Source organism: Dermacentor albipictus, chromosome 9 (assembly GCF_038994185.2).
Source record: "Dermacentor albipictus isolate Rhodes 1998 colony chromosome 9, USDA_Dalb.pri_finalv2, whole genome shotgun sequence".
NCBI classification, from domain to species: Eukaryota; Metazoa; Arthropoda; class Arachnida; order Ixodida; family Ixodidae; genus Dermacentor; species Dermacentor albipictus.
This window is the reverse complement of record NC_091829.1, coordinates 54,934,942-54,960,862: the sequence shown is the minus strand read 5'-3', so window position 1 is coordinate 54,960,862 and position 25,921 is coordinate 54,934,942. Positions and strand designations below refer to the sequence as shown.

The window sequence follows — 25,921 nt, the reverse complement described above, 5'->3', positions numbered from 1 at the left end:
ATTTGCGTTGTTTGCAAGCTCCCCTAACTTTGTATATGTTTGTTTGCTTCCCTTAACTTTGGGTGCACAAAACTTTAAACTTCCTAACGGAACGCTTTAGATTCTACGCAACCAAGATTAGGGGAAGCGTGCCTCTGGGCATTCAAGTTAACGCTATTTCTACTCGCTTCGAATAATGCACTGGCGAGAGCATTTTCCCGCGTATTACGAGTCACAAAGTGCAAGAGCTTATGCCGCGAACTTCGATTAGCAAATGCAACACGTGTCACATCACACGGAATATGCAACTTCTTGCACTGCGTTGGACAACACCTTAAAATCGGACGCACATCTTTTCGTCACTTTGACCTGAATGAAAGGACGCAGATATCACACGTAGATAAAAACTGTCGCAAAAATGCAACCAATAAACGTTACAGGTCACAATAAAAATAAGAAAATCACAAATTACGTATTGACCAAGGTTGCTAGAAATAACAGTTTATTCCACACTCCAGACCAATTCGCGTAACAGCTGTTGGCCGCGAAATCCACAAATATATGCACAACCGGCTTATTTTTGTTCTGTCCATACTGTACAACAGGTGAAACTGCTTCGTTTACTGCAGAGTTACCCAACGTCCACTTTGATTAACTTTTAACGGAATGTTCCCAAATGCCACTGTTGAAGGTGCAGGCCACCGTTTCGGCACCAATCGTACAGGCCAACTTGACGATCAAGGCTTCAAAGGCGTTGCTCCTCAACTACCGAGGAAAGTTGAAGTCGGGAGCCATTTGGTGGACGCCGTTTCCCCCCACTCTCCGAGCTAGGACGCGTTCTGGTCACGCCTAGTCACTGTTCGCAGTTTAGGTATCAGTCGAACGCAACTTCGACGGGGTACTCGACCATTGCTTCGGCGAGTGGCGTTGTGTCTTGCTCGCTCTCAAAAGAACTTCCCCGTTCACAGTCAGTGTAACCAGTTTCTGTATCAGTCAAAACTTCTTTGAGGTGCTCGGCCGTTGTTTTGGGCAAGCGGCGTTGCTTCTTGCTTGCTCTCACAGTGACTTCCCGGTTCAGTCACTGTGACCAGTTCCCGTATAAGTCAACGTCTTCCAGGTTATCGGCCGTTGTTTCTTGCTCGCTCTCAGAAGCGCTTCCCCGTTCACAGTCAGTGTGACCCAGTTTCTGTATCAGTCAAAACTTCTTTGAGGTGCTCGGCCGTTGTTTTGGGCGAGCGGCGTTGCTTCTTGCTTGCTCGCACAGTCGCTTCACGGTTCAGTCAGTGTGAACAGTTCCCGTATCAGTCAACGTCTTCCAGGCTATCGTACGTTGTTTCTTGCTCGCTCTGAAAATCACTTCCCGTGAAATGCTCGTACGCCGTGTGGCCGCACATCATACACTCGCTGCACCACGGTACCGTGCATCTAAAAGACAAATGACCCGTCTCGCGGCACTTCATGCATATTGGAGGTCGACCTGGGGCAACGAAGATGAGCGTTTGACCGCGGTACATCCACAGGTGCGGCAAGTCTTCCACTGTCATTCCTTCCTTGAGACACAGGCGAACGTGCCGGGTGGTCTCGTCGACTTCGTCTTCGTCCGTAGACCACCTGTGACAGCTCACCCTCTTGACGACGCCAAACTCCTGAAGCGCTTCCCGTAGAGACGCATTCGAGATGTTGAACGGCACCCAGTGAACCTTCATCCAGATCTCTTCCACACCAGGCTCAACGACGGCGCAGTACCGTCCTTTCACCAGCATGCCCGCGGCATTCGCGAGGGTTTGCGCGGCCTCAGTTGTCTTCAGCTTAATCATCCACTTTCCTTGCAACGGCCCGAGGCCTTCGACGTCGTGGTCGAGTCTGAGCGCTTTCGTTGCTTCCACAAAATCATAGTAGTCGTACGGACACCCGCTCGGGTCGCAGTGCAGAAGAAGGCACCTATCCAACGCCTCTCGTTCGTCAGACGATAGGCCAGGCTCTGGACTGCCTCGACCAGGCTCTGGACTGCCTCGACCAGGCTCTGGACTGCCTCGACCAGGCTCTGGACTGCCTCGACCAGGCTCTGGACTGCCTCGACCAGGCTCTGGACTGCCTCGACCAGGCTCTTGACGACCTCGACCAGGCGCTTGACGACCTCGACCAGGCGCTTGACGACCTCGACCAGGCGCTTGACGACCTCGACCAGGCGCTTGACGACCTCGACCAGGCGCTCGACGACCTCGACCAGGCGCGACCGATGGATTTAACACTTCTTCGGCAGACGATGGGCCAGATGCTTGATGATCTTCACTAGACATGAGCGATGGTTCTAACACTGCTCCGGCAAGAGATGCGTCAGACGTTTGATCCTCTTGACAGAGCACGACCGAAGTATTTAGTACTTTTCCTTCGGCAGGCGATACGCCAGACGCTTCGTTATCTTGGCCGGGCACGGCGGAAGCCAGCTGAGCGCTGCTCGCCGCTTCCGCTGCACTCGGGTACCAGTCGTAAAATGAATCGTCAGCTAATCAGCGCCAGCGTGCTTTTGAAGCAGGGTGCGGGTGACGTGGCCGCTAGGGTGCCTGGGTGCGCCCTCTCTGGCGCATCGAGGCACCAAGGTTGCCACACGGCCCCAGCAAAAAATAGCCAAATGATCTCAACATGTAGCCCAAAATTGGCAGACCCACATTTTTCACGTGCGAAAAGTAGCCGAAAACATAACCAAAACGTTTGATGATGCTCTGCAGGTACCTTATAGTTTCCAAATCTCACCGCGTATTTCCGGCTTCAAAATTAATTCTGGCGCGTGCAACCAGCAGAACAATGGCATCAAGATCTGCGTAAAGAATTCTAGTGAGAGCTGCCGCTCAGACGTGGATTTGGACGCCAATTATTGTTGCAATGAGCCGAACGATTTCTTTCCGATTTACTCATGACGTTATTGGTATTTACTGAGCCACGTTCTGAGCTGACATTATTTAGTGCATACCTCGCTTTAACCCGAAGCATTTTTCTGTAAGAGTCGGGCAAAATATTGCCAGCTCCAACTTCGAGGAGCAGCTTCGGCTGTTCACGATCGAGTGCCCTAGAGGCGGCCCGAGCTCGATGCATTTTGAAGTAGGGATGCCTTTCCTAAGCTTAATTCATAAATAAACATGTCATTTCTCTCTCGCTCTCTCTCTCTTTCTCTCTCTCAATTTTGTGTTTCGCTCGTAAGCAGCTCGACGCTGAGTTAGCAAATGCTGCCGCTTGGAGGCACACTGGACTCTGGAGAAAACTTTACACCTTCTCGCATTTCCCTCGTGCGAAGAGGCGGCAGGTGTGACTGCAACACGCCTATGAGTGAGAACAAACAGAATGACCTGCTGACCCATAACAGAAGAGGTGAATTAAGAGAGAGAGAGAGAGAGAAGCGGCCGCATTTCGATATGGGCGAAATGCGAAAACACCCGTGTACTTAGATTTACGTGCGCGTTAAAGAACCCCAGGTGGTCAAAATTCCCGGAGTCCCCCACTACGGCGCGCCTCATAATCAGAAAGTGGTTTTGGCACGTAAAACCGCATAATGTAATGTAATGTATAGCGACAAGCCAGGGACGCGCCAGATGCAGGCGCCATGCCCCAGCCACGCCACCGAAGCGAGCGAGGGTGGCTAAGCATGTGGGTGCTTGCCTGTTCGGTGACCTGTCTGTCTTTTTTTGGATGTACCCTGTTTTTTTTTTGTAGCCTGACTCGCAGCAAATGATATTACGCCTTAATGCCATTTCCTGTCGCTTCTACACGGGCATAGTGAATGACATTCACAGCTAGTAACATTCGCCCATCTAATGAGTTTCCCGGACTCGTGCAATGTAATCTCGACGACAAGGGGTCGACAAAGAAGAAATTACCAAATAGATCAGTTAAAGCGAAACGTAATCAGAGTAAAGAATGTAATAATCGCTGTTACGAACTTTTTAACTAATTTTATGGCGTACAGCACGATAGTTTGTGCAGCCATATTCTTGTTCCCGGTCTCCGATTGGACGCTATAGCGCCTCTTGTCGGCCATGTTTACAAACGCTCCTCTGTTTGTTTGTTTTTCCCGCATTTTTGCATGTTGGGCTTAATGTGGCACCGCGCTAAAGCCTATCCACCTACCACGGAAGCCAACTCTGCAGCTTCTTAATTCAGCGGAGAATGAGAAACAAAAACTGCTCGTTTCTAAGGCAACACCGCATTCACTAGAGGCGCTTTTGTACCGCTTTGAAGCATCGAACTCGTGTCTGAGTGGTAGCGTCTCCGTCTCACACTCCGGAGACCCTGGTTCGATTCCCACCCAGCCCATCTTGCAAGTTGTTTTTTATTGATAAAGTGCCTGCTGGGATTTATCGCTCACGGCCAACGCCGCCGACACCGGCTTTTCTGCGACACGAGCTCCTTAACGCTGTCGCGTTGAAAAGCGCACTGGACCGACGACGAGACGCGCGCGCTGCTGAAAGTGTGGGACGACCACCTCACCGATTTGCGCAGGGCGAAGCGCAACCTGAAAGTACACGTGTCGATTGCCGAGTGCTCGCGCGCGCAAGGTGTCGATAAACATCGCCATCAAATGCGAATGCCATTTTGCACATCCGTGTAGACAGGAAACGCGAGACCGCAATGACATCCGGCATGAATGTGATCCACTGTGAATAACATTGCATTCTGCATTTCTCCCTCTCCCCCATCGAAGTGCGGCCGCCGATGCCGGTATTTGATCCCGCGGCACGGCGGGCACGTATTAAAGAAGCCGCCCTTGTGTCGTCATTTCGGTGAACGCTTTCAGCCCTCGTTGAATTGGGCGCAGGAACGCCAAGAAATCGTGTCCTTGCTCATAACGGTATACGTGCTACCCAAGCCACAGCAAGGGCCAACCAGCAACGCCTCCGGATTTTTTTCGCTCAACGGGCCATTTCACGCTTTCGTACTTTAAAAAAAATGAAACAAAGATTATGGTTTGCCGTAAGTTTAGGACATCATTCGTAGTTTCACATGTTCGAGTGTTTTCGCTCCCTCAAGTTTTAGTCTGCTCGCTTGGGTCAGAAGTTGCTGTGGTCCAAGGAAGAGGCGACGCAAACGCTTCTGGCACGTCGGTCCAGGGGCATGGGGACACCGAGCATTTCATGGGAGAAATGCAATGGAAGCTTGGGTGCACGGCAAACGGGCTATAGGTTTCCTTGCACTCTTTCGCGTAGCAGTCGAACAATTCGTGCCACACGAAGGCTTGCTGGCACGCGCGCTCGAGTCCGCACGCCTACCGTTGGAAACCGACTATTGTTTTACAAGGGTGTAACGGTTTAGGCAAGTTGGTATTCCGTGACGTTTCTCTCTCTCCCTATCTATCTATCTATCTATCTATCTATCTATCTATCTATCTATCTATCTATCTATCTATCTCTTTGACGTCATAAAATGTGACTATTATTTGTTGCCGGAGAAGTAGAAGAAAGAGGAAAAATCAGCTGGCCTTGCCAATGACGGCTGAAGCGGCCTGCGAAAAGGGGAATAACAACAACAACAACAAAGGCAATACATTAGGCTGAAACCATTGCGCAGAAATAAGAAAATTTTAACAAGGACTGTTTGGTGTATTTACAGTACGTACAATAGCAACCATTGCGCAATTTAGTTTTACGTTTCCCGGCCCATGCCGGAAACATGATGAGTGCTTGCAGGCTATATAGGCCGCAGAATATGTGCCGACGGGTCACTGCGGATGTAGAGCGACATCCTATCAGAACTTGAAGTATGAGGAGCCAGCATGCAAGGTTAGGGTTCACAGTATACTTCTTGGTACAGTCGAGAGAAGTGTTCCAGACAACAGCATCGGGCAAAAAAAAAAAAAGAACAAGAACCTTTTTATGTTGCGGTGCAACTCCGCAACGTGAAATTTATAATACATTCCAATGATAGTTTTACGATATCATCAAGCGATGCTCGAGAGACGAGCCACCGCGAGAACGACGATGAACTTGGCCGGGGCCCTTGGCGCGAGCGAGGGTCGGCCTGCAGCTGCCTGGCTCCGGTCTAAATAGCCCGTAAATAGCCTCTTTTATTTTCTGAGCACTTACAGAGGAAGGAAATCGTAGACACAGCGCGAATGTTGGGTGGCGGCGTTCTCTGATAATGGAAACATTTGTCACCGCTTTTTAAAAAAATAACGCCTCGTTTATAACGGCGAGGGAATTTCGCCCGAAAAATGTTGATCGAGATAAGAACTCGCCTCGTATATAACGGCGAGCGAATTTCGCCCGAAAAAACGTTGATCGAGATAAGAGCTCGCCTCGTGTAACGGCGAGGGAATTTCGACCGAAAAACGTCGATCGAGATAAGAGCTCCAGCGAATTAACGTATCGGGCGCGTTCAAAGCCCGACCTGAAACGCGCGAGCGGCGCCGACAGTCAGTCGATGCCCGAGTGGTCTCGGTCGAGGGGACTGGCTGCCCCGCTGGCGACCGACTTGGTCCACTCCTCCAGCTGCTGCCGGGAGGCGGCGCTTCCTCCGCACACGACGACCACCAGAGGCCTCTCCGGGTCGAGCTTCTTCTGGCAGCGCATCTGGGTGACCCGCGCCGCGTACACGGCGGCCAACGAAGCGCCGCACGCGGGCTCCACGAGGGCGCGGTGGTCGTCGGCGAACCGGTTGCACGCGTCGACGGCGAGCCGGTCGGAGAGCACCATGGAGAAGATGCTGCGCGTCCGGTACAGCTCCAGGATCCTGGTGCACACCTTGCGCACGCCCAGCGCCGCCGCGATGCTGGTGATCCTGGGCAGCGTGACCTGGTTGCCGGCGCGCAGCGAGGCCCGGAAGGAGTCGGCGCCCCGCGTCTCGACGGCAATGATGGGCACCTGCGCCCAGCCGGCGGCTTCCATGCCGTCCGAGAGGCCGCACACCAGCCCGCCGCCGCCGACCGAGGCCACGACGGCGGCGGGCACCTGGTCGACCAGGTCCTCCTTCATCTCCGGCACCATGGTGGCGTTGCCCGCCCATATCAGGGGATGGTCGAAGGGGTGGCAGTAATACCCGCCTTCGGCGGCGACGATCTCCTTGGCTCGTTCGTCGGCGTCGTCCCAGCAGTTGCCTTGCACCTCGACGCGGGCCCCTTCGAGACGCAGCTTGTCGACCATGCGGTGTGGCACGTTGTGAGGGATGACTACCACGGACTCCATTCCCAGCTGGCGCGCACCGTACGCCACCGCCATGCCGGCGTTGCCGCCAGAAGCTATGACCACTTTGGAGGCGCCCTTGCGCTTGGCGTCCTGGCACAGGGCGCCCATCCCCCTGATTTTGAAGGATCCCGACGGCTGGACGTTGTCCATCTTGAGGTAAACCCGCTGCCCGTAGATCTCTGAAAGCGGCAGGCTCTCCAGTAACGGCGTGCGGACGTGCAGCGGCCGGGAGTGCCCAGCCGTCGGCAGCCTGTCGCTGGCAGCGGGCCGCGGGGAGCCGGCCTCCATCGCCGCAGGCCGCACTGCCACTTGCGACGCGAAGCCGTAATCGCAGCTGGCTTGCTGGCTTGTATGACGATATCATCGAGCGATGATGATGATTATGATGATGATGATGATGATGAAGCCTCAATCAATGGCACAAACCCACTATGGGGGATAGGCCACGAATCGGGTGGTAATATGATTGAATAAATAAAAGAATTTGGTTAATAAATAACTAACACAAAAAGTAAAATAAATAGATAATCCAATGCTAGTGCGAGCGATGTAATCGAGCGATGCTCAAGAGACGAGCCGCCGCGAGAACGACGACGAAGTTGGTCAGGGCCCTTGGCGCGAGCGAGGGTCGGCCTGGCTGCCTGGCTCCGAAAGATGCTGTAAATAGCATCTTTCGTCTGCGTCTTTCCATACGTGAGGATAGTGATCCCCGTCCTCACCACGGAACTCCGTAGTGGTCGGCACATAGAGCTTGTCACCATGCCTCCTGGCGACGAGCCCACCTCTGCAACAGCTTCGGCTTGTCCGACTGCTCCAATCGTCACGGTTGCCCCACATCGCGACCCAGGTGTGTTCTCTGGCCTGGAGAGACAGTATGCTGACGACTGGATCAAGCTATATGAACGCGCCAGGGCTAATAACAGGTGGGACCCAGCGATTATGCTCGCCAATGTCATGTTTTATCTCGGCGGAACCCCACGCGTGTGGCACCAAACGCGTGACGACGAAATAACCAGTTGGGAAAATTTCAAAGGGAAGCTACGGGAACTTTTCTGCGACCGGATTGGGCGCAAGGCTGGCGCGAGAAAGGCTCTTGCGTCTCATGTTCAGTCATCTAGGAGCCATACGTTTCCTACATCCTCGACGTCTTAGCTCTATCCCGCAAACTGACGATGCTATGTCCGAAGCCGATAAAGTGTCGCATATTCTAAAAGGCATCGCCGACGACGCTTTCAATTTGCTTGTTTTCGGCAACGTCTCGACCATCGACGCCATAATCAAAGAATGCCGTCGCCTTGAACAAGCTAAGAGCCGCCGTATCTCACACCACATTACACGGCTAGCCAACACTGCTGCTACGTCGACATGTGAGGGTCGACCGCGTCAGACCACCACCTGTGACGACGTCACCCGTATTGTTCGCCGCGAACTCGAGGCCGCCTGTTCGTCAGCTTTCCCCACGACGCCTCCCGAACCGCCGCCAACCACTATTGCGATGATTCAGGCCGTCGTCAGACAGGAATTTGAGAACATGGATCTGAACTCTGTGTGTTCCACGTCCCAACCCAGCGTTCCCCAGTACTATAGCGGCCCTCCTCGTCCCCGGGAGTCCTTTCCTGCCACACCTCGCCGCAACCCGTCCGAATGGCGTACCCCTGATGACAGGCTGATCTGCTTCCACTGCTGTCGCATCGGCCACGTCGCTCGTCACTGCCACAACGGATGGCCACCACCTCTTCGGATATACACCGCTGCTCATCCCCGCCCCTTTGGACCTTCTGTTTCCTATACCACCGCCATGAGCCCACTGCCGCTGATGTTCCTGCTCCGAACCTTCGCTACAGCCGCTCGCCCTCACCTCGACGCCATCAGTCTCGTTCGCCCCCAACCCCGTCGCTTCTGTTCACCGCCTATCACCTTCCGGATCCAGCCGGAAAACGAGTCACTGCAGCTTCTGGAGATGAAGCTGCGTTGTCGACCCTGCCCTCAAATCCTCTGCTCACGTTACCTACGAACCGAAACCTTCTTGACGTTGACGTTGACCGCTATCCTGTCCCGGCACTCATCGATACAGGAGCACATCTTTCTATTATGAGTGCTGCCTTCCGACCACGACTGAACGAGCTCCTCACCCCAGCGTCGGCACGCGTCGTCCGCGTTGCGGATGGCGGTACTGTGCCTATCATCGGCATGTGTACGGCACGTGTTAGCATCGCAGGCCGCCACACTCCTGTCCTGTTCACCGCAATTGCTCATTGCCCCCACGACCTCATTCTCGGCCTCGATTTTCTCTCCGCGCATTCTGCTCTTAATGACTGCTCTTCCAGTACCCTTCGCCTTGAGTTGCCGATGCTCGCAGAATCTTCTGACGCACCCCACTGCCGCTTACGCCCCACCGGCTTTCTTCGCCTGCCGCCAAAGTCAATAGCCTACATTGAACTGTTGTCTTTCCCACCACTTCCTGATGGCGAGGACCTCGTCACTCCTCTGCCCGACATTCCAATACAGTATGACGTTACCGTGCCTCACAGTATACTTACTATTACTATACTGCGAACCACACTTGCATGCCTGTCTGTAACTTTGGATTGGCAAAGCAAATTCTACCGCAAGGTATTTACCTTGCCACCGTTGATTGTCTCGGCGACCAATACGTGGCAGCGTTTTCGACCGAAGGTTCTCGCGAGCTTAGCATTCCCTTCCCGCCAGCCTCGGGCACCGATCCCAACATAAAAAAAAAATGGTTGCGACGGACCTGTCCTCTGCGCAGGCTGAAGACCTTTGCCAAATATTACCGTCACACCGAGATATTTTCGACTTCGACGATCTCCCTTTAGGCCAGACGCTCGCGGTCAGGCATCGGATTCTTACTGGTGATGCTAAGCCTATTCACCGACGACCGTATCGAGTTTCTGCGTCGGAACGCCGAGTAATTCAAAATGAAGTGAACAAAATGCTAGATAAAAACATCGTTGAGCCTTCTTCTAGTCCCTGGGCCTCACCTGTGGTGTTGGTTAAGAAGGACGGCAGGTGGCGCTTCTGTGTAGGCTACCGTCATCTAAATAACATGATTAAGAAGGACGTCTACCCGCTCCCACGTATATATAGACGACGCCCTTGACTGCCTGCACGATTCCAGCTATTTCTCGTCTATGATCTTCGTTCGAGATACTGGCAGATTGCTGTTGACGATATGGACAGAGAAAAGACCGCGTTCATCACACCTGATGGCCGATACCAATTTAAAGTATTGCCGTTTGAATTATGCGACGCCCCTGCCACCTTTGAGCGTATAATGGACTGCTTGCTCCAAGGTTTCAAATGGTCCACATACCTCTGCTACCTCGACGACGTCATCGTCTTCTCGCCAACGTTCGACTGTCACCTTGAGCGTCTAACAACTATACTTGATGTACTACGAAAGGCGAAGCTGCAACTTAACTCGTCCAAATGTCGTTTTGGCCGCCGGCAAATTACTCTTCTGGGCCATCTCGTTGACGCTTCCGGAGTACAGCCTGATCCCGACAAAACTCGCGCTGTCCGCGAGTTTCCGGTTCCGAAGACAGCCGCAGACGTTCGAAGTTTTGTAGGGCTATGCTCGTACTTTCGTCGTTTTGTTTCAGATTTTGCGACAATTGCTAGACCCCTCACTAATCTTTTGAAGAAAGGCGTACGATTCTCCTGGGGTACTGCAGAAGCTGACGCCTACTCTCGTCTTGTCACTCTTCTAACCTCACCACCTATACTCGCCCACTTCGACCCTGATGCCCCTACACAATTGCGTACAGATGCGCCAGCGGTCACGGCGTAGGTGCCGTCTTAGCCCAGCGTCGGTGTGGCCAGGATCGTGTTATTGCTTATGCGAGCCGCCTCCTAGCACCATCGGAGCGCAACTATTCCATTACGGAACGAGAATGCCTTGCTGTTGTCTGGGCGGTTGCGAAGTTCCGTCCTTACATTTGCGGTCGCCATTTTTTCCGTAGTCACTGACCATCATGCTCTCTGCTGGCTCTCATCGCTAAAAGATCCTACAGGCCGGCTTGATCGATGGGCTTTGAAAGGCTACAAGAATTTTCATATTGCGCGGTGTACAAGTCTGGTCGCCTGCACCAAGACGCTGACAGCTTGTCGCGTTACCCTGTTGACGGCTCTGACTCCTCCATATTGCCAGTGCTTCTTGCGTATTCTCTGTAACACAGCTGCTTCATTTCGCCGACGAGCAACGTCGTGACGCCTACATCACAGCACTCGTCGACCGTTTTGAACACTCTCTGGCCGACGCCACACTACGCCTCTTCGTCCTCCGCGACGGTACTCTGTACCGTCCTAACAATCATCCGGACGGTTCTGAGTTCCTACTTGTCATACCTAAACACCTCCGCTCAACCGTTATAGAAGAGCTTCACGACGCACCAACGCCAGGACATCTCGGCGTATCTCGAACCTATGACCTATGACCACCCCCAAACGAACTGCCGCACTGAACGTTTGAACCGCACCCTTACAGACATGCTATATAAATACGTTTCAGACGACCACCGTGACTGGGATCTCGCTCTACCTTACATTACCTTGCGTACAACTCTTCCAGTCTCGAAACTGCAGGCTTTTCCCCCTTTTTACCTCTTGTATGGCCGTGAACCTACGCTACCACTTGACACTGTGCTTCCGTCTGCCACAGCTTCAACTAGCGATTGTGCCCGTGATGCAATTGCCCATGCTGACCATGCACGCCAACTTGCGCGCGCTCGTCTACAAGTGTCTCAAGACAAACAGAAGCAACGCTACGACCTCTGTCACCGTGATGTCCATTTTGTGCCCGGCACCCTCATGTTGCTCTGGTCACAATCGCGTAAAGTTGGCCTTTGTGAAAAACTGCTTTCCTGTTACACAGGCGCATATCGTGTGCTCCTCAAAGTGACCGATGTCACCTATAAAATCGTTCTAACCACGCCCACTACGTCCTCCGCTGTGACAGCCAATGACATTGTCCACGTCGCCCGACTCAAGCCCTACAACTCTCCACGCGCCTTGGATATTTAGCAGATATTTTTGCCGCTAGGGGCTGGGGAGGGGGTATAGTATTACGATATCATCACGGAGGAAGGAAACTAAGGAGAGGCCCTGACGTCACTCTTTGTGAAGGAAAAGTGAAGCCGGAAGTTGGCGTTGCTCATGGCGATGCTCCGCCTTTTGTGCCACCCTCCTCTCTTGTTTACATCCTTCGCGAAACCACGCCGCGCTGCGCGTGGTTTCGCGCGCGGAGCGCGCGCGCTCGCGCAACATCCGGCAGAGCACGGTGCAGGTAACACAGCGCAACAAGACACGGTGACTAACGCAAACCCGCCCACACAGCGCCTTTGCTACGGCACGAAACCTACCAGAGCAACACGTGTGAGCGCTCAAAAAATCAGAACAACGCCGCCATTGTGGCCCAAAAGGCGTGGCCATGCAGCAAAAAATAAATAAAAAAGCAGCAAAAAAATGAGAACCTACACGTCATTTCCGCCACACTTTTCTCCTAGCGCGCGGAGGGGGTAGGGCCTCTCCTTAGTTTCCTTCCTCCGTGGATATCATCGAGCGATGCTCAAGAGACGAGCCGCCGCGAGAACGACGATGAAGTTCCTAGCCCACCGCATTTCCCCCATTTTTCTCAATCGCTCCTCAAATATATATGCGGACGACTGTGTTTTGTATCGCGTGATTAACACACCAGAAGATCACCTTGAACTAAATTCCTCATTTGTCAGCTTCTGTACCTGGTGCAACACTTGGCAAATGAAAATTAATTTTACTAAAACTGTGATAATGTCATTTTCTAATAGTGCGCCTCTCCTTCATTGACCAATTACACTTTCAACGACTTATCCTTGCACAGGGTCTCAGAATACAAGTATCTTGGCGTCATATTTACCACTAACATGTCCTGGTCACAACACATTAATTTCGTTTGCACTAAAGCAATCCGGAAGCTCTGGTATTTGAGGCGCAATTTTAACAATTCTCCAAAGGAAACTAAGTTACTAATGTATAAAACATTGATTCGCCCAATTGTAGATTATGCTTCTCCTGTCTGGAACCCTCATAAGCAGTGCGACATTAACTCCATTGAGAGCATACAACGAAAATCTATTAGGTTCATATATCGTCGCTATGATCACTATTTTTCACCCTCTCGTACCTTATCTTCTTTGAACCTAACCCCTTTATCCATACGCCGTCACATTGAGTCATTGTAGTTTCTGCATGGCATCGTCAATTTTTCTTATCGTGTCTCGCATCCCATATATATTCCTTCAGACATTCCTCGGTCAAGTAGGAGTCACCATAACCTTAATATTAAGCCTTACTTTGCTCAATCTAATAAATTTAAATACAGTTTTTTTCCACGTACTATTGAATTTTGGAACTTAATTCCCGGAACAATTAGGTCACTGCCATTAAACGATTTCCTGTTAAAAGTTAACCACACCTGATTTTATGTATTCTCTTGTTGTTACAGTGTATTTACTCATTCTCGTTTTTGTACTGATTCTCAGTGTTGCTGCTATTTTGAGTTTCATTTCTGTCATCTGCCTTATTTCTTGTGAATTTTTTATGTTGTTATTTACTTGGTTTTTTGTATGACTTTTTTTGTATAACCCACTCCTGCGATAGCCCCATATAGGGGCTGCAGTATGTATAAATAAATAAATAAATGCTACCTTGCTACTAGCGTCTCTGCCCTCGAAAGAAAACCATCCTAGATCCCCCTGCACCCCAAGATTTGGTGTCTCGCCATGTGCTCCCAGAGCGAGCCTACCCACACCACGTTGCCTAGTTTCCAACTGTTGCCGGGTCTCTGCTCTCATACATAGAACTGCATTTGCAAAAGTCAGGCATATCCTGACTCGTATCCCTCCATATCCATGTCCATATCCCTCGTACTACCTCGTACCTATTGTAGTTCCACAGTGCCCTACTCTTCATAATCGCTGCACTTCTGTTACCTTTAGTCGTTACATACTTTTCGTACCCTGTCAGATACTCAATGCCATTATTTATCCACACCCCAAGGTACTTGTATTTATCGACTATCTCCAGCGTGTCCTCCTGTATCTTAAGCTCGCCGCAAATGTTATCATTAAAAATCATGACTGCTGATTTTTCTCTGCTAAACTTCAGGCCTAATCTGTCTCCTTCTGTACCACATATGTTTATCAATCCCTGCAGATATTCTGTATTGTCAGCCAAATCAATTTTCCTTGTTTGAAAAATGATAGGATGAAGCCGAGTCCGCTTTGCTGTATTTTGGCATCTAAACCTTGTAGGTACAGCACAAACATCAGAGGTGACAATAGGCACCCCTGCCTAAGCCCTCGCCGAATCATTACAGGCTCCGAAACCTGCTTTTCCCATTGTATAATCACCCGGTTACATTTATAGATATCTTTTAAGAAATTGGTTACTCCATCTGGCACTCAAAAGTTTCCAGAATGCCCCACAAGCCCTCTTGAAGTACACTGTCATAGGCTCCCTTGATGTCCAAAAAAGCCAGCCATAGGGGTCTGTGTTCCTTTTCAGCTATTTCACTGCACTGTGTCAGTAAGAACAGATTGTCTTCTAGCCTCCTATGCTTCCAGAACCCATTTTGTAGCTCTCCAAGCACCCCCTCGTTCTCTACCCATGCCCGCAGTCTGTCCTTTATAATCTGCGTAACTACCCTGTAAACCACTGGCGTCACCGTTATAGGCCGATAGTTATTTATGTCAGCTTTGTCCCCCTTTCCCTTATATATAATTCTCATCCTACTTAGCCTCCATTCGTCAGGTGCTTTACCATCCATTAGCATTTTGTTCACCACCTCCCTTAATGCTTTCTTAGATTTCGAGCCCAATTTCTTTATTAACATAGTTGGAATACCATCGGGGCCTGCCGATGTGTTACTTGGTACCCTCTTCTCGGCCCTTTCCCACTCTCTTTGTCCAAGCGAAAGCAGTGGATTGACCGGGCTATCCCACTCCGACATACTGCATGTACCATTTCTCCGTTCTGTAAATTTTTCCCTCATCATGGTTCTTATGTGCTTCATTGCCTCATCTCCTTCTAGGAAACTTCAAGGCGCCGCCTTGTGTACATTCCTTTTTATGAATTAAAAATACGCCGTTATAACTTTTAATTGTGCGAAAGGCATTAATCTTGATTGCAATACTGTAACATAGTCGCGGCCGTTAGGCCACGGCAGGAACGAAACGTACGTACACGCCTGGGAACGAGACAGGTACAACTCAGCCTTTATTGTCAACAGCAGGGTGGTTATATAGTAATCCAGGAGAGGGGTAATGGAAAGGGGAGACAGCGAGTTAGAAAGAAAACTTCACGCTTGCGCAGTGTGTAGCCCGCACTATGACACAGCGGCCGATACAACACTTCTTCCTCCTAAAATCGGTCAACAGGTCTCCTCGTCCTCGTAGAACGTCGTAAGACTTGAGCGGGTTCGCTTTGCACTACTGCTTCGGGTGACGGAAGTGCCGGGAAGGCGCGGTCAGCATGATGATCCCCAACTGCAGGCGGCAAGGCAGATGCTTCCAGGCTCACATCGAGCTGTGGCGAGGATTCCTCTGGCCTGAATGTAGCGCCGTCCGAGCACGCGTCTTCCGCAATGTCGGGTGACTGCGTTTTTGTAGGCCGACGACGCACCTGGTCCACGTGCCGCCGGACAATTGCTCCAGGTGTTTCTACTGTAACCATTCGGGTCCCAGATGTAGATGTCACATGTCCTGGTATCCATTTGTCTCCTGCCCCATAGTTGCGAACGTGCACACGGCTCTCTAGTTGGGGCAGCCACTCCTGGTTATCAGACAGTGCGTCTCCACTACCCTTCGGAAAACACGTATCCAGGCGCGATCTAATCTGGTATCCGAGAAGCATCTGTGATGGCGACTTTCCGCTCTTCTGGGGTGTCCTTCTGTAATTGAGCAGTAGTCGCATTAGTTTGTGCTCCAGTTTTCCTTCCTTCAGCTTCCGAAGACCATCTTTCACTGTTCGGACAGCTCTTTCGGCGGCCCCATTAGATTGCGGGTGGAAGGGGGCGGTCCTAACGTGCGATATGTTGTTGTTCTCGATAAATGTTGCAAATTCACGACTAGTGAATTGTGTTCCGTTATCGGAAACTATCGTTCTGGGCACGCCAAATCTGCTGAAAATGTCCCGCAAACAGTGGATTGTAGCTGTCGAGGTAGCTTGCTTCAAAGGAAGCGCTTCTATCCACTTGGTGTGCGAATCGATTAGCACAAGCACCATCTTGCCTTCTATCGGTCCGGCAAAATCCACATGGATGCGCGACCACTTCTCAAAAGTTTGTGGCCAGCTTGCTGGTGGAGCGGCTGGCGGCATGGGCAAATTGTCGATGCAATTCTTGCACTCAGCCGACATTTCCTCAATCTCTCGGTCTAGCCCTGGCCACCAGAACAATGATCGCGCAATCGATTTCATCGGCGAAGACCCTTGGTGGGTTTCATGCAGCAGCTGCAGCAATCGCTTTCGCGCACCGGCTGGTATAACCACTCGATGGCCCCAATAAATTAACCCATGTGCCAGGGACAACTCCAGTCGACGGTCAAAAAATACCGCCAGGCACGGCTCAAGGCCTTTCGAGCTTCTAGGCCAACCACGTAGCACGTAATGCTTGACGCGATCTAGTGTCGGGTCGACAGCTGTAAGGTCCTTCAGCTCTCGTGTCGTGACTGTGCCTTCCTCCAGGATTTCCAAAGAAAAAACGTACTCTTGCGGTTCTAGGGGCTCCATACTGGGACCGGGTGATTGCAGCGGAAGCCTGCTGAGGGCGTCCGAGTTCAGCAGTTGTCTTCCGGGAGTGTACTGAAGTTTGTAGCAATATCCTCCGAGATAGAGGGCCCAACGCTGAATGCGGGCTGCAGCCATAGACGGTGTTGGGCGGTCGGCCCTTAGCAATCCGAGGAGAGGCTGGTGGTCTGTAACCAAGGTGAATTCACGGCCCAACAGATAGTCTCGGAATCTCGTGACCCCAAAAACGAGTGCCAGTGCCTCACGCTCCAGCTGCGAGTAATTCCGTTCGGCTTTCGTGAGAGTCCTTGAACGGAATCCTATCGGTCTGTGGACGCTGCCTACTGTGTGAAACAGTACTGCGCCAATGCCGTGTGGGGAAGCGTCGCACTCGAGTTTCAGCTCCTTTAACGGGTCAAAATGGGCAAGCACTTCGGCATTCTTGAGACACTGTTTGGCCTTGGCGAACGCAGTTTCCTGGGGCTGGTTCCACTGCCATCGCGCATTCTTTTCTAGTAACTGATACAACGGGGACAACACGCTTGACATGTTCGGCAAAAACCTTGAATAAAATGTTAGCATTCCGACAAACGAACGCAGCTCGCTCACGTTACGAGGGCTCGGTGCTTTCATGATAGCTTCCACGTTCTTTTCCGTCGGGTGAAGACCGATACGATCGATACGGTGTCCCAGATAAGTAACCGATGGCTGGCTGAAATTGCATTTGTCATATCGCAGCTTTACGCCATGCTCTCGAAACCGATCCAACACTGTTTTCAGCCGAGCTCCGTTGTCTGCCGCCTTTTCAGACAAGCACATCATCTAAGTATGCCTGAACGCCAGGAAGGCCCGCTAGAATGGTATCCATCTTCCTTTGAAATATAGCAGGAGCAGAGGAAATGCCGAACGGCAGCCTGTTGTAACAGAATAGGCCTTGGTGCGTATTAATGACGCACAGCTTGCGTGAAGCTTCGTCTAGTGGCACCTGGTTGTAGGCATCTTTCAAGTCGAGTGTACTAAAAACTTCACCACCGCTTAAAGACGCGAACATGTCTTCAGTCACCGGAAGGGGATACTGCTCAAGTGCACAAGCATGATTCAAGGTGGCCTTAAAGTCCCCGCAAATCCGGACTGTGCCATCTTTTTTAAGCACTGGTACTATGGGGGTCGCCCAGTCCGAATATTTTATGGGCGATATTATGCATAGCGACACTAGCCGATCCAGCTCTTTTGCCACCTTGTCGCGGAGCGCGTACGGAAGCGGTCGCGCCTTGTAAAACTTGTTTACCGCACCGTCCTTGAGCACCAAGCTGGCTGGGGGTCCCTTCATCAGGCCCAATTCCTCGGAGAAGACATCTTCGTAGTTACTGCGTAAGGCGTTGATGTGATTGATGGCTTCTTCCGTCACCGGCACTTCTTTTTTACTGACTTGCAGTACCGGAACTCCAGCCCTATCCAGCAGGGTTAACAGGTCTCGACCGCACAGGCTTGGTCCGGTGCAATCTAGTACTATGAGCGTGCATTCAACTGACACACCTTGGTGCCCAACAGCTAGCCGAAGCTCGCCTAACACAGGCAGCCTTCCAGCGTAGCTTGAAAGTTTCAGATGTGAAGGCTTCAAATTTGGCCAGTGTTTGCAATGCTTATCGAAAACCTGTCGCGCTATGACGCATACTGGTGATCCTGTGTCTACTTCCATTGCCAGTTCTACGCCGCCCCAATTGAATGTGCGGCGAATTGGCGGCTCGAGGCACTTCGTTCGCGCCGACAGCAAAGTCCAGATATGAGCATTTTCATAGCAATCTTCTGATGTGGTTTCTTGCACTGTTAATGTTTGCACAGCAATGAATGTTTGCACAGCAAACACAGCAATGAAAAGTGGACAACGTTGCAGAAAGTTTGCTATGTTCAACCAATATTCGTATAAACGCGTTCTTTTAAAACATGATGGCCCAAAACACAAATACAAACAACACCCGAGAGCGATGCAAATACTATGAGCACGCATTATGAACAAAAGATTTTCATGGCGCCAAACGACGGGGAAAATGTGGCGATATGCATTCCTCTCGGCCGCCATTGCATATGGCTGCTCATTAGAATAATTCGCGCGGCTCGTCGCACCACAAATTATGGCGGAATATCTCTGCTATGGTGGCACAGCGCAACGTTACGAAACGGCCCTTCCTGACCCCACGCAAAACAGACTACACCATTACATGCCTGAGCTCTACGACAAGTCTCATTGCACCAATTGCAATACATCCCTTAACGTATATCATTTACTCTGGCCGTGCTCGCAAGCTCACATAAACTCCGAACCGGACAAGCGCAAGTTTGAAAAAGCAATCCGGAGAGAAGAACTCGCTCCCCAACTCTGGGCCGTCCAGCAGGTCCACGCCGCCGCCAGGAAAGTCGTCGTTGGAGACGCCCACTCCATGAAAGCCCAAAAGCTCTCGTGGCCTGCAGGACCTTGAATAAAGTTGATTTCCTTCCTTCCTTCCTTTTGTGTCGCTCCCCACAGCATATTCCTTCAGCCAATCAGCAAGCTGGCATGGCGCATATCTTGGGTCGTCACCACACATTCGCGAAATTGCAGTTGCATTGCACTGACTTCTGTGCGCTAACGCTCACTTTCTTTTTGAAGCGCTAACATCGCAATATAGCTGCCAAGGAACAAAACAAATGTATTAGTCGATAAAATTTGCAGCTCACGCCACGTTTCGTCATCTTGATGAAAACGCAAAATTGCATTTTGCAAAGCTTCTGTTTCCCGGCACAAATTTAAAGGCACGTGAGCTCTCGACAGCCAATCAGAGAGTAAACATGGCGGATGATGGCGGCCGCATAGAGTTACTATACTGACTCTAGAGGACAAGCTACCCATAGGGCCCATGCATTAAAATCGGGAACCTCAAGAGCGCCGCCATGTTGCTACGCGCCGAGGTTGCCAGCTCCTGAGACGCTTGCTAGACTTGGTGACAGTAGTCAGTTTTAATCCGGCAACAGTAGCAGCGTAGCAGCATGGCGTCTCGCTTGAAGTGTTGTGATGTGTGCGTGCAGCCGTGTGTTTGGGCTTTATAAGTCGGTTCTTTACTCTATGTGGGTGTGGTCCATGTTGGTCGTACAGCTGGCAGTTATGCAACCGATGGATGATCCTGTTCAAGTTTCTGGCGGTATGCGGTTTTCAGCGGTCACGCCTGTTGCAGGTGTCACTCGACGACGTTACGAGCTCGAAGCTGTGGTCAGATTCCTCGTTGGCGTTCCGTAATTCTCTTCGCACGGGCGCGGTATGTTGCAAAAGCCGCTTTCGCGATCTATCGTCGTGACGCTAGATCGGGTTTTTTATTATTATAAGTAATGATCCAGCTGTAGGGCACATGTAACCGACAAACGGAAGTCTCAGGAGAGCACCTGAGATGATAGTAGAGCAGGCGGCGCAGGAACTCCAGGGCACCCGAGGGACAGTGGGGGGATCAAAGCTCGAAGCAGAACGGTACGTAGGTTGGGGCCGCCGAGGCAGGTGTGCGCCAGGGAGTGTTCGCACGGACAGCTCCCCTGGCACGCGCAGCAGTGCCTCGCAAGGTCGAGATACTTTAAAGGCACCTGCGCCCATGATCTTTCTTTTGCCTCGGCGCAGTGAGCACGATTAACGAGAATAATGTGGGGGGCATCCGGTGCAGTCGCGAATGCATGACAAATGTAGCTAGCGTCGCCTGGCGTCTGTAGTAATATCAGAGTTGGTTGTATGAACTTTATGCATAATACGCTTTGTTACGGTACCTTAACGGAATGGGTCTAGAGGACGGTGTTGGTACATTTTTTCGTACCGCCCTAATCCTATACCCCCACTACAAACACACACATACCCCCTTTTTTTATGTATACATACAATTCCTTGCCATGACGGATCATAGCCTTCTTTATTTTTGAAAAATAGAGGAGGCTATGGACCGATTGACCAGTTCAAGTTGTTGTCGTAGGAATCACTGTAATAAACACAATTCCACGATCGGATTGTTTACTTTCATTTTTTGTTGTAACACTGAGGACTACATAGAACTTTATTTTGCATATGTGAGAGAAGTATGTGCATATCACGAGCTTAAGCCAATGTGCGATACACAGACAAAGCAGCTGCTACAACAAGAACTGCATTGAGGGCCACACAACACATACGTAATTAAAGGTGCAAAATATAGGGGGAAGCTTCAAAATACGCTCTGTAGCACTGCAAAGTATAACATATATTGTATGTGTACAATAAATGTTCAATGTTGTGTTAAGTACTGTGTTTTCAATATCAATATTTTGTTGCATTGTGTATTAGATCTATCCTTTTGTAACATCAATCATCTGTATTTCCATCATTTGTATACTCCTTCCCCCTACTCTAATGCCCAACATTGGGCGCTGTAGGTATGTAAGTAAATAAATAAATAAATAAATAAAAATACAATGCATCAATGTCCCATTTGCCTTCAAGTTTATTATGAGGTTCAAGTTTACTGAAGTTTATTATGAGCATATGTACAACAGGAATCTACTAACACACCCGCAGTCAAGGTGGCTGTTCGAGGTGTGCTGGCTGCCTCAGTGTAAGAAAAAGAAATTGGGTAAATGTCTTCACCAGTGCCACTGCTTCTTGCCTCTGACCTGCACGTGCCTCTGCGGCATCTTTGTGCACAAGTGTGCTGGCGTGGCGAGGCGTAGGAGTCATCCGAGAGAAAGAGTATTGTTTACATGGAGAAGTGGCTCTTCACATTGCCTGTCACTTTCCCTCAAATGTTTCCTTGGCAACTAGGGTGACACACCCGCAGTCAAGGTGGCTGTTCGAGGTGTGCTGGCTGCCTAAACGAAATAAAAAGAAATGAGATGAATGTCGATACCAGTGCTATTGCTTATTGCCTCTTACCTGCATTTGCCTCCACGGCCTCTTGGCTTGCGGAGTCTGTATGAGGGAGCTGCTGTGGCTAGGCGTAGGCATTGTCTAAGCAAAAAGAAAAGGCCATTTAAATGGGGAATTATGGAAATAAATGCAATTATGTCTGCTTCTTGCACTCTTCTTGCCTAAGTTTTCAAACATAGTGTCCAGAACACGCCAGCACTATGACTGCTTCTGCTTTTTACCTGCAGGTGTTGCTGCGAGATCCTTAGTATGGCTGCGTGCGGCATTGTAACACTTGGTGGAGGCATTTGAAGTGGTAGCCAAAAATATAAAGAATCATCCTTGTCTGCACGAATGCTTTCAATTTCTAAATGCAGTGGTAACTATCACTATTGGTGCAAGGCCCCCCCACATCTATGCGGCAAGTGCCATAGCTCGAAACTGAATTGTTCTTTTAGTGTTTCACAAGGCATCTGATATGTCCACATTAGATGTGATGTGTTTGTTTTTATTTATCCCAGTGTGGAGAGAGCATCATTATATGGCTGAAGTACTATAGCGCCAAACAGACGACACAAGAAGAAGAGACACGGACGAGCGCTTATGTCCGTGTCTCTTCTTCTTGTGTTGTCTGTTTGACGCTATAGTACTTCAGTAATATGCACCAACTAGCCCAACAAAAAGTTCTGCTGGAATATCATTAAATGTTTTTTTTTATTTTTGCGTGTCTTGTTTTTGGGTTTATTTCTGAATTTATCATGATGCTAAAGTGACTTATGTAATGGCAATCAGCTTTTGTTTTGCAGAAAAACAATGCATTTCCTTACCCAATTTTTTGACATCCCCTCACTCGCATAATTTTGCAGAGTATTCTACCTATATTGACTTGCTTGACATCCACTAAAGGGTCTTGCATTTTCAAAGGCGACTCTTTCCTTAAAATCATTCGACACTTCTCATAATTTCTGTACCTTGGGCTTCTGATACTCTGCAGTCACCATTTTTACTTGTTTCTGACTAGAAATATCTTCTTTAATTTAGAGCTTAAATTTTAATTTGGGAACACATGGAAGGGCTTGCCATTACATATCTGCATAAAAGGGAAACATGTTTCATTAAACATTTGCAAAATCCAATTGAAGATTGATGAATGCAGCTTGCAGTGTGATATGACTGAATGAGTCATAAAAGTAACTCATCTCACTTGGTAAATGAAAGCACATATTAGTGTGATGCACAAGATACGTTACACTAACGTGGTGGGTTCTCTTGCTTATACAGCAAAATAATCGGTGCGCGAGAAAAAAAAATTATTTTTGCATAACCCTTGTACACGGTGACTTAAGGGAAATGAGCTGGAGCTGTCCACATGATGTACTTATTTTACCTGCGAGTATGGTCAACAAAAATGTGTCCCAGCTGCTTAGTGGTATTCGGGATTATGTCAGTATTGCATATGTGCCTGTTGTCGAAAATAATTGAATTTTGAAAATGCTCGCAGGGATCTGATGTGCATATCTGCAGTTTATGGATACATGTAAAAGACTCAGCATCAAGTGCAAGTGAACGGTCCCACAAGCCCGGAGTCGATCATGCAAATAGATTCGCTGCACAAAATTGTGACCAGAAAAGATATTCCACATGAAATGGCATGCAAGGAAGTGTTGAAAATATTGCGCAGGTAATAAAACGCCTAAGCTATTAATATGTGGGTTGATGCACTCGTTATGCAAAACGGAGGTGAGGCGTGCAGACAGGAAACAAGAGTAGAGTATTTACAAGCAAACAACACGAGCGCCGCCCACTTCTCTACTCTTGTGTTCTGTCTGCACGCCTCACCTCTGTTTTGCATAATGAATCCTTACGAACTAGCTTAGCTTTCTGTCGTTCTAAGTCTCGATGCACTCGATTTCGTCCGCATTAGGCACTCGCCTCTTGATTACTTCGTGGCACAGAAATACTCGGCATCAGGCTATTTTTCTGCTGTGGCCTTTGTAGAAGCATGATTGTTCAAAGTGCAACAATTAAACAGATTCTTTGAGTTGCTTGTGGCTTCGCCAGTACAATTCCGGTGCGCTGGTCCGCCTGTCCAGCAATTTCTTACTGAAGGGAAACCTGCAAATAAAAACACCGGCCGCTCCGCATGCAGAAAAATGCTCTACTGTGACGCTTCTCGAACGATTGTGATGTACCACAAGAGCTGCCTACTCGCGTGATATTCTCAACAAGGAGATACATTCGTTTACTTACATGTGAAGGTATATGCCAGACCACTTCGGGGCTTCGGTGGCACATAAGGCACGAGTGTGCCATAGCGTCCGATGTCGACGCGCGATCGCATGTCAAACGAAACTACTACGCATCCAAAAAACAGATTCGAAACCGAAATTCGCATCATCTTTTATTGCATGAATGCGTACATCGTGATTTACATAAGTCACGGACTTATCAATTGCTTTTTGTAAACTTAATATTAACGTACCACCTTCATAAAGCCATCAGGTATGCGTTTTTAGATGACAAAGCATAAGGTGACCTGTACTTGTTCTCAGCGCTTTCAATAGTAATTGCGCTGGCCACATTGACCAGTAGCAACAGGGCGGCGCCCTAGAGGTTCCCACTTTTCCGGCCCAGCTTTTCCTCTAGAGTTGTTCTACTAACTCTATGGGCGGCCGTGCAGCCGCCATGCGTGTCGAGATTTTTTTTTGGATTGTAAAACTTTATTTGTCCAACAGATGTAGGGAAGGCTTTAAGTCTTCCCACCTAGACGACGGCCAGGAGTCCTTGGACCCTAGCGGCGTTTTCGGCCAGTTGGACGGTCTTCAGTTGAATCTCCGGATCGGAGCTGAGTAATAAGGTCTCCCATTGATCTAAAGAGGTTATTCTTCCCTCAGATGGAGCCTGTGGGCATTCCCACAGAATGTGATGAAGATTAGCCCTGGCTTTACATAGCTTACACTGGCTAGAGTACTGACCCGGGTAGTAGAGGCTGCACGACACCGGGCTTGGAAACGAGTTGGTTTGCAGCTGGCGACGCCAAGTGGAGGCCTGGCTCTTGTTTAAGGATGCATCAGCCGGAGGATATTTAACCCGCCCTAGTCTGTAGTGTTGTGTGATCTCTCTGTAGCACACTAAGCGGTCTCGCCCCGTGAAGCCTTCGGCTAGCCCACCAGCTCGGAATGTGAGTCCTCGAGCTAATTCGTGGGCCGCCTCATTCCCAGCGAGGGAGGCGTGCGCAGGTGCCCAGATTATTTCAATTTTCCTGCTATCTCTGCAGGTCTGCAGGATTCTGTTCGCCTCGGGAGAAATTCTGCCTCTGGCAAAGTTCATCACCGCAACCTTAGAGTCGCTGACTATAATTTTGGCTGAAGTACTTGCAATTGCAAGTGCTATGGCAGATTCTTCTCCAATTTGAGAGCAATCCGTTGGAACTGTGCCACTGGCTATCAATCTAGTTTCAGCGCTCGCTACAGCTAGGGCCATGCGGCCGTTGCCATAGTCTGCAGCATCAACGTAGAGCACGTCCTTCGAGTTTTTGAAACGCTTCTCAAGAGCCTCGGCCCGTTTCTGTCTGCGTTCCTTGTGATGGATTGGGTGCATGTTTTGAGGTAGTGGTGGGATTATTAGTCGGTTCCGCACGCTTCGCGGCAGGTCTATTTTGATGCCTTCCTGCCCCTCATAGTTTATGCCTAGCCTAGCTAGGATTTTCCTGCCCGTAGGGCTTCCCGCAAGTCTCTCATACTGCGAGATCCTCACTCCTTCAATAATCTCCTCAAGCGTGTTGTGGAGCCCTAGAGCTAAAAGCTTTTCATTCGCAGTGCGGATGGGAAGCCCCAGCGCCTGTTTTATACTTTTACGTATGATGCCATCAATCTTCTTCTCGAATGACCTAAAACTGAGGAAGGGAGCAACATAAGCTATTCTACCTATCACAAAGGCCTGGACTGGCCTAACTAGATTCGCTTCTCTCATCCCGGACCGCCTGTTGGCGATCCTGCGGATCAGCCTCATGGTCTGCAGTGCGCAGCCGTCTAGTCTCCTTATTGTTTCGCCATTAAAACCATTGGCCTGAATAAAAAGTCCCAGAACTCTGATTTTG

The 25,921-nt window shown here is 49.9% G+C and overlaps 3 protein-coding genes and 1 long non-coding RNA gene across 13 annotated transcripts in view; 1 reads left to right on the top strand and 3 right to left on the bottom strand.

Annotated features, from left to right (window-relative positions):
• Window positions 1–25,921, top strand: part of LOC135896562 (MYG1 exonuclease) — a 631,131-nt gene that overhangs the window by 577,712 nt on the left and 27,498 nt on the right. The window lies entirely within an intron of this gene.
• On the bottom strand, window positions 455–2,512 carry LOC139049916 (uncharacterized). The gene has a single exon (XM_070525790.1). The coding sequence runs from the start codon at window positions 2,277–2,279 to the stop codon at window positions 1,281–1,283; it is 999 nt and encodes a 332-aa protein (XP_070381891.1). The 5' UTR covers window positions 2,280–2,512; the 3' UTR covers window positions 455–1,280.
• Window positions 6,011–7,589, bottom strand: Srr (Serine racemase). The gene has a single exon (XM_065424966.2). The coding sequence runs from the start codon at window positions 7,437–7,439 to the stop codon at window positions 6,384–6,386; it is 1,056 nt and encodes a 351-aa protein (XP_065281038.2). The 5' UTR covers window positions 7,440–7,589; the 3' UTR covers window positions 6,011–6,383.
• On the bottom strand, window positions 21,467–24,170 carry LOC139049996 (uncharacterized). Its single transcript, XR_011508697.1, has 3 exons — window positions 24,073–24,170; window positions 21,850–21,924; window positions 21,467–21,785 (listed from the first exon to the last, which is right to left on the bottom strand). It is a non-coding gene; the product is annotated as an uncharacterized lncRNA (long non-coding RNA).

Excerpts from the sequence above, each read along its gene's own strand:
- Srr (XM_065424966.2), bottom strand. The coding sequence starts at position 7,439 with ATGGAGGCCGGCTCCCCGCGGCCCGCTGCCAGCGACAGGCTGCCGACG.
- LOC139049916 (XM_070525790.1), bottom strand. The coding sequence starts at position 2,279 with ATGTCTAGTGAAGATCATCAAGCATCTGGCCCATCGTCTGCCGAAGAA.